We start from the raw sequence: 14,815 nt of genomic DNA, 5'->3' as shown, positions 1-14,815 counted from the left end.
AGGACTGAGCTAGATATCTTTGAAGGTCTCGGCCCTGACCCCCAGGGCCCGGCACAGTGCCAAGCACACTGCAGGCATGCAGTAACACATTTGTTGAATGCATGCACGTGATGTCTACGTACTTCAATTTGGTTAAAGTAGGATCCTACTTGTAGCATTTTTCCTAAAGAGTTTTGCATTTAGAGTAAAACATTATCATTTTCATAGTAAACAGTATTTTTAAAAAGCATAAGAAATATGGTAATAAATTTAATACAAATTGTGCATCATGACTATTCTTTGGTTATTTTTAACAAATTATTTGGTTTTTTGACTAAAGTGAAATACTAAAAATATAAAAATGCAACTATAGAAATTAGCTTAGTCTGTAAACATAATAAACCCTGTAAACATAGATTTACTACGTAATTGTGCAAGTGTAAAGAATGACTAGAAAAGTACTATACACTTAACTTAGTTCTTCAAGGCATACTTAGAAATACTGCTCTGTGGAGCTTTCGTTTAATGTTCGAAGAAGGAATTCTTTTCCCTTAAACGCGAAGGAGTGATGACCATGCTGATGAACCATGAGGATATACAGGCAAGGCGACGGAGTTAATACTCTTCACGTTCTGCAAATTTGAACTTGCTTCACGTATCTTACAAACCACCTTGTTTAGTAAAGCTACATGTTAACAAAAGCCAAATACTTTTAAAATAAAGAAGCAAACATTTTTTGTTTTTCCAAGTGAGTCAGTTGACTAAAAGTATAGGTAACACACTTCCCAAGGGTTTTCCAAAAATCTGGGTGCTAAGGTGCGGCAGGAAGGTCTACAAAATAATAAAGAGCTGCAGGCAGCACTAAGTATATTGCAGTTTACTCCATTGTAAAGTGTTCTTTTCCAAATTTCAGTTTTCCTTCTCAAAAAGCATCACACTTTTCACACATGACACTTATCACAAATATTTCACAGTTATCATTTCAGTAGTTTAAGAAACAACTGCCTGGCCAATACTGTAAAAGAGGTAAATGTTAAGGACAGAACTCACTATTTCAGGCACACAGGACTTATATCCTAGAGTGTGAACTCTAAAGACAGAGAGAAACAGCTGTGTAAATGCAACACATTATTTAAGAGTGAATGAAATAATGGTAAGGCTGTCATACTATTTTTTCGTATGCTTTTATATGATTTTTCCCCCCTCTCTGGGAAGAAACAATGGCCCAGGTTTAGTAGTTCCCTGGAAAACCATAAGTCAAGATTTTGCTTATACAAAAGAGGCAGTGAAACACTCCAGATTGTTATTTGGAATCTAATCAACACCATCAAAACCCTGAGTGTTCTCAATTGCCATCTGAAGTTTATCCCATAATTCTTCAAATGATTCATAGGGTGGCAAGTCCAAGCGATTAAAGCTGAAAGAACAGAGAGGGACTGGTTACCACGCTGACAGACCAAAAGTAATGGTGCTACTCATGACATGGTCAACAATGCTAGAAGACGTTTTATCATTGGGGAGAAGGAAGATACAGGACTGGATTGTAGCCATGCACTCATCCCATGAATTCTTGGTCATGTCCTGTCAAAACCACCTTGACTTCCAAATGTCTGGGTTCATCTGCTACTTTAATCTCCAAAAGGGAATGTTCCAGCTTCTCTTGGGATGGCCCATCCTTCATGCAAGGGAGGCAATATATGGTCAACAGCTGAGACCGGCCTCTCCAATGTTCACCTACCTGGACTTCAAGCCCAGGCCTACCTGGCAAAGATACACCTGTTCCTGGGTTGGTGTTTCTGCTTCCTCCATTGCTGCTGCTGCTGCTGCTGCTGCAGCACAGAGCGGCTAGACCTTCTGTACCTAGACTATCTGTCACGGGAGCTTTACTCTCAGAAAACTCATTCTCTAAGTGTTTAAGAAACCACTTACCATGTATGGGCTCTTGGCAGCTTTTCAGGGGTACCCCACTGTTCAACTGTAAATGACTGTGGTCCATTTGAGCCTGTAAGGAAGAAGGGTTGCTCTGGTTTCACTCATTCTCTTATTTATTTATTTATTTATTTATTTATTTATTTATTTATTTATTTTTGAGAGAGAGAGAGAGAGAGAGAGAGAGAGTGTGAATGGGGGAGGGGCAGAGAGCGAGGTAACACAGAATCCGAAGCAGGCTCCTGGCTCTGAGCTGTCAGCACATAGCCTGATGCGGGGCTCGAACTCAAGAACCGTGAGATCATGACTTGAGCCGAAGTTGGACGCTTAACCAACTGAGCCACTCAGGCACCCCTAGTTTCATTTATTCTTTATAGGAATCCCTAGAATTTCACAACTCATTTTTCCAATGTAGAACTTAAACATGCAGAGAACTAATCGAGTTTCTTTAAACTCGTAAGAAATTAAGGCTCTCCTATACTTGATGGCTTCATCGTCCAGACAGGAGATAAAGATTCCCCTCCATCAGCTCGTCTATGGCCACGGTGTCTCTCTGCCTCTAGGTAGTATGTCTGGTGGTATTTTTGCTGTTTCCTAGCTCTGTGTTTCCATATACCACCTCCTTCATAGGTACAAAGAGAAAATGAGTTATTTTCTTTCTTTTTTCAGTCCCACTAAAAAAAGCTTTATTTTTTTCTGATTATATAATCTCACGGCAAGAAAATTGAAGCAATAGAGAAAAATATAATGAAGGGTATAAAAATAACCTCAAATTCCACTATTAAATCTGATTTATTAGATCATGAATCGTTTTGTGCATGTGCATGCATGTGGAATTTTGTTTGCACGTGATCATGTTATCCATGCTACATTTTTGTTTTATCATGGACACTTTCAGAAATTTTTTTTTCTTTGAAGTTTTCACTTAGCTCTTCCTTTCCCCAATTCTCAGCATCCTCCAACCACCCAGGTAATCAGTGTTAATAACTCATGTAAAACCTTCCATACTTTTCCCCATATCTTATAATCTATCCAATTATGTGTGTGAGTGTAATTGCCAGAAGCAGTACTAAGAATATTGGCTATTCTCAATATTAGTTTTCTCAAAAAGTATTGCTTTATACACACCATACATCACAATTATGTTCACAGTTAAAATGTCAGTACTTTAGTCATTGTTTTCCATAACATGGAATAATATATATTTCCCTGCCTCTTGATTCTCTCACCTTAACAATCCATTGCAAAAATTTCCTCTAAGTCAACCGATATAAACCTTACACACTTTTAATTGGCTAGATGATAGTGCATTATAATATTAACATTTTGAAGCAACTGCTACTTCTTTCTGAAAGTGCATAAGAATTTGTGTTATATTCTAATCAACCACCTCTGGCTCCATGTGTGGGATATTTCCCCCAAATTCCAAACAATTCATGAAATTGGTGGATGGCTGTAGGCCTGGACTGCCTAAAAGAGGGATGTGGAGCTAGACATGGAAGCGGGTGTTTGTCCTGCCTTGATCTTTCCCTATTGTAATTGGCTCAAGTGTAAGAAAAGAGAAAGGAAGGGAAGTCACGGGAAATCACTGCAAAGACAAATGCAAAGATATCTAACTAGGCAAGGAAGGGGCGTACTGGTTAGGGCAAAGCCCCATTCTTCTCAGGGTGCGCGGTAGCTCTAGGCAGGGAAGTGGCAGGTGCTTAACGGGTTCTGCAAACAAATATACGTGAAGCTTAAGGAGACCAGGTTTGCTGAGGAGGAGACCGACGGGGCTGGGGGTTAGTGATCCCATCAGACAGCGGCAGCTTTCTCTTTGCATGAAAAATTCAGCTCAGTAACTACTGACGCAGCAGTTCTGACTTGTCATTCCCAGAACAATTCTAAACTTCGTTGTTGCTCTGAGTGGGACTCTATCTGAGCTATACCTTCTCTGAAAGATATTCTTCTTAAAATCTTTAAAAGCAAGTAAATGTCATTCCAATAAATAGATATTCATTGATTTGAGAAAAGGTGATCTACATCAGAAACAGTAGGGTTTTTAAATGTTTATTTATTTTTGAGAGAGGGAGAGGAGAGTGGTGGGGGGAGGGGCAGAGAGAGATGGAGAGAAAGAATCCCAAGCAGGCTCTGCATTGTCAGCACAGACCCTGACATGAGGCTTGAACCCATGAACAGTGAGATCATGACCTGAGCTGAAATTGAGAGTTGGATGCTCAACCGACTCGGCCACCCAGGTGCCCCAGTGGTTATTTTTACAAAACACACCTCTAGTGCTATGAGATATATCAACTGGAAAACAGTTTGATAGGATCTGCAGAATTTCACTTTATAGTAACTATTTTGAATATGAAAGATATGTGCAGTCTTGTCACCAGTCCTGCCATTTCCTACAAAGCTGAGGAATAGTAGTTTCATGAGATTCTCTACCCTCTAATCACTACCACATATACATGCACCACACACACACACACACACACACACACACACACACACAGAGGCAGGCACAACACACAACCATGCACATCACACATGCCAATGCACATACACATGGATTCCATGATCAAATACATTTTGGAAACCCCTTTTTTTCATAGTAAAGATTCTGAACGAGTCCCAAAGAAATCTACTCAACTTTGTTTAGTCTAGTATTTCCCTCAAATGTATTTCCCTCTTTATTTATTTATTTTTTTTGTACACTTACTAACATTCTGTGGGACGTTACATGTTGCCCTAAATTATCACCCTACAGACAATGCTTTTTATGTGATGGAACATACAGTGGGAATCAAATTTAAAATTCAAGGTTGGAGGGGCACCTGTGTAGCTCAGTCGGTTAAGTGTCCAACTTTTGGTTTTGGCTCAGGTCATGATTTGATGGTTCGTGAGTTCGAGCCTGCTTGGGATTCTCTTTCTCCCTCTCTCTCTCTTTCTGTCCCTCCCCCCTCCAAATAAATAAATAAACTTTAAAAATATAAAATAAAACTCAAAAGTAGAAAGTAACTCGAGTCATTGTATGCTTTTTCCTTTGGTATCTGATTAGAAGGTGTGCGTATCTTCTGGTGTACTTCAGTGTGTCTGATTAAATCATCTAAGGATCTTGATTCTTTTTACTAAGCTAAATGTTTGTATAAATGATAGAAGCTTGAAAACTAATCAGCAATGAAAAGACAAATGGCATCACTCCATTTTTAAGTGATCTATGGAAAATCCTTACCATATAGTTCCGCAAACCCATTCATAGGCACACGAGATGTGCCAGTGACAAACTGGAGTAATCGGATTCTTTTCTCTGAATCCATCATTAGAACAGCCTGAATAAGATAAAAACAGCATTTAGGAATATCACTGGAACAAAAGTAACACAACTATCCTGAAGAATGCTGTCAGAATTTTTGGTATTCATGATCAGTTATTAAATGTACACCTTTCTGTTAGTTACATTTATGTTTATGGGTGACTATAAAGTTTCCAAAACTTCACTTCCAAGGCTACATGTACCTCGTTAGAATGAGATCACAGTCTTCTAATGAAGTGACAAAAATATCTTCTTGGATGTGAGTCACGGCTTTTTAAAAATTACATTTACTGATATTATTGAGTTGCATACACATTTCTCTATTAGATGGAAAATCACATTTAAAGGAGCCATGCAGGAGTCCCAGAGAATACACTGTAGGTTATTACAAGTGCTCTCAAACAGTTTCTAAGTTAATAAGGAACTAAGCACTCATTGCAGCTGTTACTGCCATTTACTACATTCTGAACACTTACTTATCTATAAATACCTATGGAGGTTGGAACTACACCCAGAAGGTAGACGTATACAAAACAACATCATCGATGTTATCTATGTGTAATCCACTAGTATGGTTAAACATGATTGAATCTATTGAAAAGTAATTTATGGAAACAGAAGCTTTCAATTACCTTCCAAAACCACTGTATCACTTGATGGTTCATACTGTAGCCATTTTTATACTTTGTGTGTTCTCTCCAGTCATTCACATCGACATCTCCCAATCCACACATAAGAAGCTACATAATAAGAAAAGTCAAACTGTAGACAAGAAAAATAATGAGTATAAAAATCCTGTTTTAAAGTAAGAATGTTTCTTACCTCTAGTTCGTTTTCATCGAAAATTTTGATGAGATCCTGTGGTATTAGTTCAAAAAATCCCTAGTAGAAAGAATGTATTTAAAAACCTGGTTAGCAGAGTCGATCCTCATTCTTATACTTCAGCTTCTGGGCTGTTACTGGAGAAATCCCACATCCACAGAGATCCCTACCACTACCCAGCCATGGCTTCTTAAGTTAACCAAGATTTCAATACTGGCAAGAAAATGTATGTGTCCACAGTCTGTTTTCTCTCACTGATTCCTCAAAACAGCTGTTGTGAAACTTCCCCACATTTCCCAAGCCGCTTCCTTCTCTTCCATCCCTTCTTTACAGCAGATAATTTTTATTTGAAAGAGAACATAGGGGTGCTTATGGAATTCCCTCAGCCTTCTGCATTCCCACGTACGAACCAGCACCGAAATCCATTGTGGCCCCCTTCTCACTCAGTGGAGACGGGTACTGCTTTCTCTCTGTGCTTTATTTGCTTCCCCAAGGGGCTCATTTCACTAAACCTCCTTCCCTTTATTATCTCACTCCTTATGCATTTACATTTATTTAAGCCTATCTACCTTAAAAATACAACAAAAAAGCAAACCCGTCTTTCTTCTCCTTACTGCCAAGTTATTACACATTACTGAACCCACCCGCTCACCCTTGTCCCTGCCTCCACCCACTGCTATCTGACCTGCCCGCCACTGCTTCCCTGAAGCTGTGCTGGAAAGAGTCAAAGACAGCTCTGGGGCTAACTCTGATAAACACTTTCTAGTTCTGTATCTTATTTGACTTATCCACACTATGATATTGTCGAACACACTTCTGTTCTTGAAACTTTGCCTGCTGTTGGTGGTTCTCCTCTTGTGCCTCTGTCTGCATTTGCTAATTTCCTTCAAAGTTTCCTTTCCTTTTTCTTTTTCTTAAAGCAATGTCTGGTCCAACTGAATTAGTCTCCAGGTCCAGGGTTATGACCCAGATATTGCTGTGTGTGTTTTTTTAAGTGTATTTATTTTGAGAGAGAGAGAGAGAGGGTGAGAGAGCGTGTAGACAGGAGAGGGGTATAGAGAAGGGAGAGAGAGAATCCCAAGAAGGCTTTGTGTTGACAGAGCTGGGGCTTGATCGCGACCTGAGCTGAGATCAAGAGTCTGTCGCTTAACTGACTGAGCTACCCAGGTGCTCCGAAGTCTCCTTTTCTACTGCTCATTCCTTCAATGTTGGTGTTCCCACATCTCCACGGTGGCCATCTACTTTCGCTGTTCTTACCATTCTTTCCAATTTCCCGCCTTACCTAGTCCACAGCTCCAGTGCACATAAGCAGATGATTCCCAAATCCATGCTGCCCCCCAGATCTCCATCCTTTAAAGCACACTAAGCTCCAGTTGTCCCTTTGGAATGCCATTCAAATACACACACGGCTATCTTACCACACCACCTTAGCTCCTGACTTCCTTTTTCTCACCTGGATCCCCGTAGCACCTTCCCATCTGGCCCTGCTGCTAGTCTCACCCATCTCTAACTCACTACCCACCACTTCCAGAATGGTCTAAAATGTAAATTGAATCCTGCTGTTTTACCGGAGAACAGCCTTTAATGCCACCTTCCTTCCCCTCATTCGCCTTCCACAAAAACCCCAAATTCCATCTGTTTTCAGTTTAGCAAAGAGACCCTTCATAACCTGCTATTGCTCAGCTTTCCAGCTTAGTTCTACCTCCTGCATCACCTCAACAGTGTTTGAATTGCTGGCATTTTCTCTAACATGTGCACAGTCTGTCTTATTGCCAGACTACATGTGCCATTCGTTGTGTTTAGAACACATTGCCTTCTTCTGTGCGGCTGGCCAGGTCCTCTAGGCCTTCCCTATCCCTTCCTGCACCTCCTCTTTCCCTTTTCCAGCTCTTCCCTGTGCTTACCAAGCACTTCAAGCTTGCCTCTGTCCACTTCACTCCAGATGCGCTGCCCTCTAAAGCAGGACCTATGTCTTTCTGCCTTGTGCAGCACCACATACATAGTGAGTGCTCGATACTGAATAAATTAAAAAAGTACTTGGTGAATATGTAACAGAAGATTTTAAGTTAGTTTAAGAAATGAGTGCACTGACAGTAGCCTAAATGTCCACCAATGGGGGAAATTTAAATAACTTACGAATTTACATTATGAATAAAATGCACCCCAAGCACAAGGAAGGGTAGTTATGCATCTTGACATGTAAGGATCTCCAATAAATATTTGATAAGAGAAGAAAGCAAGTCACAAACCAACATGTATAGTGTGATCCCGTGTAGGAAAATAGGTGGCATATTCCACTATCCCTACAGCAGTCTTTTTTTTTTTTTTTAATGTTTGAGAGAGAGAGGGAGTGCGAGCAGGGGAGGAGCAGAGAGAGAGAGAGGGAAGATCCAAAGCAGGTTCCATGCTGTCACCGCAGAGCCTGATGTGGGGTTCGAACTCAAAAACCATGAGATCCTGACCTGAGCTGAAGTCAGAGGCTTAACTGACTGAGTCACCCAGGTGCCCCTCCCTACTCCCCACTCTTGACTCTTACTCACCTAAGATTGCTTAAGATGCAGCAGTCATGACTGGGAAAAGATGAGAAGTGGGGACTGACATGAAGGGGGATTGTCAATGTCAACTGTATGCACTTCTTCAATGACTGAGTTTTAACACTGAACATGTGTCCATTTTAATATTTTTAATATAAAAATATAATGAAAAATTATTTTTAAAAGCCAGTCATCTATTAATTCTTCCCAGACATGGTGGGCCCCAATACTTGAAACTTCTGAATTTTGCTTTAAAATTACAGAAGAACAAACGAAAGTAAATGAATACCTCTTTAAAAGCAGCCATTTGCTTCTGGATTCGGTTTACAAATCGCCACTGTATTACAAGACTAAAAAGAAGCAAAACATTTCATTTTTTTCACATGAACCAAGGAAAAAATTTAAGATATATTTATTCCAGCTGGAAACTAAATAAATAAATAAATAAATAAATAAATAAATAAATAAATAAATAAATAAAGGCTAGGTAAGCCCAAGGCAAAAAAGTGATTATGAGTGGATAATATGGCATTGTAATAGAAAGAGAAAAAGAACACTGAGACTCTGGTGATGAAGGAAGAAAGAGAAAGAAGATACAAAAGGTCTTCCCACAAAGAACTACAAAGTTATTTCCAGTAAAGTATTTATTAAATATAATAAAATACTTACTAACAAAATACTTACTAAATATATTCCTTTTTGTTCTTGTTGGTGACAACAATTTCAGATCCACCAATTTTCAACTCATGTTGATGTGTCTGAAATTAAGCATGATATCTTGATATGTTATTTTAGTGAAAAAAATAAAATATACATATCATAGCTATACCAGAAACACAGTGTTTTAAATTAAATCCATTCACAAGCTAAGAAAACTTAAAATATTAGTTTTACTAAAATAAACATGGAATGAGTCAAATGTCAAAGAAAGCAGAAATTCTTGCTGAGACAGCTTTTGTTACTGGAAAATAAATTTAAAAACAGAGCACAGAAATGTGTTGAGAATATGAATTATTTAACTTCTAAACTTGAGTTATAACAGTTGTTTCAAAATTTATGTACCATTTTAATTAATCAAAATTTACAAACCTGTCCAAAAAGTTCTTCATCTATGACAAACCTGAGGTCCAGTTCTGTTGGATCATTTTCAAGAATCCATCTTAGTGAATTGTAATACTCACTATCCTAGATGAGGAAATTGCATATTTAAAATTTGTACATAACAAGAAAACCCATGAACCTGGAAACAAAGTATGCTGAGGGTCTGAATACTTGGACAAAAGATGAAAAGTCAGTAGGACATCTTTTCCTATACACACGTGATATAAAAAGAATGCAGTAACTAGAGAGAGAGAGCATGAGCGGAGAGGGGCAGAGAGAGGGAGGGAGAGAGAATCCCAAGCAACCTCTGCACTGTCAGCATAGAGCCCAATGCAGGGCTCAAACTCACAAACCATGAGATCATGACCTGAGCCGAAATCGAGAGTCAGACGCGTAACCAACTGAGCCATCCAGGTGCCTCTGAGTGATGCCCAGTTTGAAAGTTTGAAAATCTATTTCTATGTAGCAGCAGTGGAGGTACAGATTTTATTATCCAGTTGAAGCGTCAAATAAAATGGTTTTCTGATGAGTACTAACTTCCATGGATACCCAGGAGCACTTAGCACCTTTCTCATATGGCCAATTGAGAGTCTGTTTAAGAAGCTATGAGCAAGTTGTTATGCATACCCGGCCCAAGTTAAAGAAAAACCTCAAATTAAATACAGAACCTCAATTAGACAACTCAAATAACCAAAATCTTATGAGTCATAAGGAATTACACCATCCACCTTGATAAGGTATCCTAAGAAAGGAATCAAAAATGTACTTGGTACCCAAGAAGAGATCTTGGAATCCATGTGTACACACAGTATATGAGGCTATTCAGTACAGGTAGCAAGGCTATAGTCAGGGCTTTAATCCTTAGGTTTCCATTTCTTTATAGTAGCCTAACCACAAGGACTGCCATTTTGAAAATATACGCCATTTATCATAAAAGATCACAATTCAAATGTTGATGCAAGAAATACATAAACTTTTTGTATATAGCACATTGAAGTAATTAGGGAGAAGTTACTGATATTGTAACATTATTTGAAATGCATCAAAAAACAAAAAAAGATGGATTGATGGACACATGGGGGAACTGATGGACAGATATGTAATAAAATAAGCCAAGTATGGAATCTTGGCGGTGGAGCACATATGTCCACTATAAAAATTTTTTTAAATATTTATTTTGAGAGAGAGAAAGAGAGAGAGAGAGAGCGCTTAAGTGGGGGAGGGGGAGAGAGAGGGGACAGAGGATATCAAGCAGGCTCTGAGCTGACAGCAGTGAGCCTGATGTGGGGCTCAAACTCAGGAAACATGAAATCATGACCTGAGCCGAAATCAGATGCTCAACCAATTGAGCCACCCAGGTGCCCCTGTCCACTGTAAAATTTTTAAACTTTTATTATGTGTTAGAAAATTTTCATAACAGAATGCTGGGGAAAATATGTGTTTATAATTTAGAACACGATAATCTTAATTTCATCATTAAATTCTAACTTTAAAATAACCAGTTGCTTGTTAAACCATACTTTCTCCACATTATAAGTGAAAAAGACATACCACTGATTCCATATCATGAAGTGTTATTGGTTTGTGTAGCATCATCTTGTAAAATGGGCGGATGAAAAAACCTTTCAAAAAAATAAAATATATTGAAAAATGATTACCAAATGAAAGAAATAAGATAATTTTACTTAAAAAAAAAGTTTTATGCTTAATACTAACCATCCAACAGTTTGCCATGATAAACTGCCATTCCCGCTACCCGGCCAATAAACTTGAAGTAAGAGAGGTGATCCTCATTACACAATCCAGAGTTTGGATTTATCTGCAGGGTATAATTATCCCTGTAAAGACAGCCACATTTAAATGCTCCTCTCCACACTTCATATAAAAATTTTAATATGACAAATAATTATAAATTAGCTCTCTCTTTTTGGAGTTGTTTACTTCTATTAGAACCACATTAGACCACTGGATTTAATGGTTTTAAAAATAGTCATTTCTGTCAAAGGGTGGAAACAACCCAAATGTTCATCAATAGAAGAATGGATACACAAAATGTGGTATTCCTCTCATGTAATGGGCCTCGAAAAGAAAGAAAATATGCTATGCTGTGGATGAACCTTAAATACATTATGCTGATGAAATAAGTCAGTTACAAAAGGAAAAATACTGTATGATTCCACTTAAATGAAGTAACTAGAGTAGTCAAATTCACACAGAGGCAGAATGGTGACTTCCAGGGAACAAGGGAATTAGTGTTTAATGGGTACAGTTTCAGTCTGGGATGATGAGAAAATTCAGGAGATGGATGGTGGTGACAATTGCACAACCTTGTGAAGGTGCTTAATGCTGCTAAACTGCACACTTAAAATGGTTAAAATGGTAAATCTCATGTTATGCATATTTTACCACAGTTTTTTACAGAGTTATTTCTGAAACAACATTAGTTATAGTCTCCCCTTTCTGGCACATTGTAACACACATTTCCTTGCATCATAGAACGTCTTTGTTACTTTCATTTTTTTTTTTTTAATTATATTTTAAGGAGGGCGTGAGCAGGGGAGAGGAGGAGAGAGAGAAGCGAGCAGGGGAGGGGAGCAGAGAGAGAGGGAGAATCCCAAGCAGGCTCCACCTACAGTGCAGAGCCTGATGCGGGGCTCTTCTATCCCATGACCCCAGGATTATGACCTGAGCTGAAATCAAGAGTTGGATGCTCAACCGACTGAGCCACCCAGGTGATTTTTTTTTCTGTCATTGTGAATACAGTTATTGTGAAGATACTTACGTAGCAGAATATTCAAACAACCCATAATAAGGGTTAAACATTTCCTTTGAGATCAAGAAGAACCATTCTCTGGCCACTCCTCCATAATCTAATCCCTTTTCACCATCGAACTCAATCCACAGTCTAGCCTTGAGAAAATCTGCTCTCTTGACACCCATAATTCTCCGGTAAGAGTCCTCAAGGAGAGTTGCACGGCGAAGTTTCATTTCAAATTTGTTTGGAATGTCATTCTGAAAACCCAGAGAAGAGAGACGTATGCTTTAAATCAATTCAACATGATGGCAAATTTCTTTCTCATGGAAATAAAATCATTGTGTTCTACCTTGTGCCCAAGACCCTTTATTAGGGAACACATGACTAGGAATATCGCCTCATATTTCCTTTATGGTATAAAAGAATTCACACATTTTTCTCTAATTACATAACAATATAGACTTTTGATTTTTATACTGGAAGAGGCAGTTACTGATAGTGGCAATAATGCTCACAATGAAGGCATTTCATGAGCAGTCGTTTCTATATTAAGTTCCAATACCATCCTGCGACCTACAGTCTAGCCAATGCCTGCTATTTGCTGCCTGCCCGTTGGTTCAGGGTTTTTCCCAACCTCCACCTTTCTTCCTTGGAGCCTCTCCTGCCACACTCATTAATAGGCACTAACATTTACAGACTGTCCCAGGCATGGTTCCCAGCATTTTAATGGGTGAACTCATTTACTCCTCATAACAACACAATGAAGAAGCTATTAATATAATCTCCATTTTATAGATGAAGAAACTGAAGACAGAAGTTAAGAAAGTCTTAGCTCTCAAGTCTCTGCTGTCTCATTGATTTCTTTGTATGTCCTTTTCTTATGTGACAAATGTAGATAACTATGCTTTTGGGCAGATCTTACTGTAAATTTTATAAAAAGATATATGAATATTTCACTCTTGAGTGCTTTGTGAACAATGTGCAAGTGGAAACCCATAAGAGAAAATTTTGTCACTTCAAAAAAAGGCAAGAGAGTTTATTCTAATGGAAAAAAATCAATTTCACTCTTAAGATGTTTAGGGAAAATGGAAAGCCCTACAGAAACATAGTAATATAAGCAGTTTTTATAAGCAATATGAGCATAATATAGGCAGTTTCCTCTGCTGCTTACGCACTTAAAAATAAAGGCAATATTGGAGAAAAACACTTTTAGACTAGACACTAGGCATCTGTGCAGCCTAGCATTTACTGAGGGCCTGCTCTTGGGCAGCCGCATGCTCTGGGCCAGACCGCATGCTATGTAGCTATGGTAATGGGGATGGGAGGTAAAAAGAATAAAAATGTGGTATAAGATATGGTTCCTTCCTCAAGGAGTTTATAATCCCGTTTGCGTGTGAGAAACAAATGTAAATGTTACTAATCCTGAGACTTGCAAGAGTAAGAAAACTGCTAATAATAAAGATATAAGCCATGTTTGGTGGGACCTAAAAGACTGAGCTATATTAATTGCAAGGGAGGTGATCCAGGAGGCTTTAAGAGAAAGTCCTGACTAGAGGGAGAGGGAGAGGGAGAGGGAGGGAAGGCCTGAGGAGCAGCAGGCCAAGGGAAGAGCACACAGGGGAGTCTCATGTATTTAACAGCGAGAGGGAGCAGAAAGGAGGGAAGGAGTTGCAGTGAGAAGAGAAGGTGAAAAGTCACCTGGGGTCAGAGTGTAGGAAGCAGGGGTGCTGACTGGGAAAACTGCTGAGCAGGGGGTTGCAAGATCAGATTGTTCTCAGAGGCTGACGGGGTGGAGTAGAGGGTGGTTTTAAAAGGAGAGACAATGGGTGCCTGGGTGGCTCAGTGGGCTAAGCATTGGACTCTTGATTTCAGCTCAGGTCATGATCTCACAGTTTGTGAGTTCAAGCCCCACAGTGGGCTCTACACTGACAGAGTGGAACCTGCTTGGGATTCTTTCTCTCCACATCCCTCTACCTCTCCCTCACTCCAGCTTGTGTGCTCTCTCTCAAAATAAACTTAAAAAAAAATTTTGGGGGGGTAAAATAAAAGGAGAGAGAAGAGGCACACCAATCAGTTAAGGACCCTGAAACAGACCCTGTGAGAGAGGGATGGCAATGGAAGAGACAGACGGCAGGAGGAGCAACTTCCCTGTTTGGGCTGAGTAGTGGACCAGAGTGTGGATTCTGGGGTCAGGGTCTGGTGTTCAAATCCCAGCTCCATTTCACATATCTTTTCTAGGATTAATTTCTTCATCTGTAAGTTGGGACAATAATAATAGTCATCCCATGGAGCTGTTTCAGAACTTAATGGGATAATGCATTTCATGTGCTTAGTTGGTATCTGGCGCGTGGTGAGCTCAATAATGATTAGCCACCCTTGTTCCTAACTAACGAGATG

General features: G+C 39.2%; 1 protein-coding gene across 3 annotated transcripts in view; it reads right to left on the bottom strand.

The window, feature by feature from the left end:
- Window positions 1-293: 293 nt before the first annotated feature.
- NEDD4 (NEDD4 E3 ubiquitin protein ligase) overlaps window positions 294-14,815 on the bottom strand; it is a 134,565-nt gene continuing 120,043 nt past the window's right edge. For all 3 annotated transcript variants that reach the window (XM_042988800.1, XM_042988801.1, XM_007081873.2), the window contains 11 exons: window positions 12,446-12,675; window positions 11,380-11,501; window positions 11,215-11,285; window positions 9,652-9,747; window positions 9,247-9,320; window positions 8,852-8,912; window positions 6,029-6,088; window positions 5,839-5,946; window positions 5,126-5,222; window positions 1,909-1,981; window positions 294-1,396 (listed from right to left, as the gene is read on the bottom strand). In XM_042988800.1, coding sequence (XP_042844734.1) covers window positions 1,294-1,396; window positions 1,909-1,981; window positions 5,126-5,222; window positions 5,839-5,946; window positions 6,029-6,088; window positions 8,852-8,912; window positions 9,247-9,320; window positions 9,652-9,747; window positions 11,215-11,285; window positions 11,380-11,501; window positions 12,446-12,675 — 1,095 coding nt within the window. In that variant the 3' untranslated portion in view covers window positions 294-1,293. The remainder of the gene's footprint in view (window positions 1,397-1,908; window positions 1,982-5,125; window positions 5,223-5,838; window positions 5,947-6,028; window positions 6,089-8,851; window positions 8,913-9,246; window positions 9,321-9,651; window positions 9,748-11,214; window positions 11,286-11,379; window positions 11,502-12,445; window positions 12,676-14,815) is intronic.

This window comes from Panthera tigris, chromosome B3 (assembly GCF_018350195.1).
Source record: "Panthera tigris isolate Pti1 chromosome B3, P.tigris_Pti1_mat1.1, whole genome shotgun sequence".
Lineage (NCBI taxonomy): Eukaryota > Metazoa > Chordata > Mammalia > Carnivora > Felidae > Panthera > Panthera tigris.
This window is presented reverse-complemented; position numbering and strand designations above follow the sequence as displayed.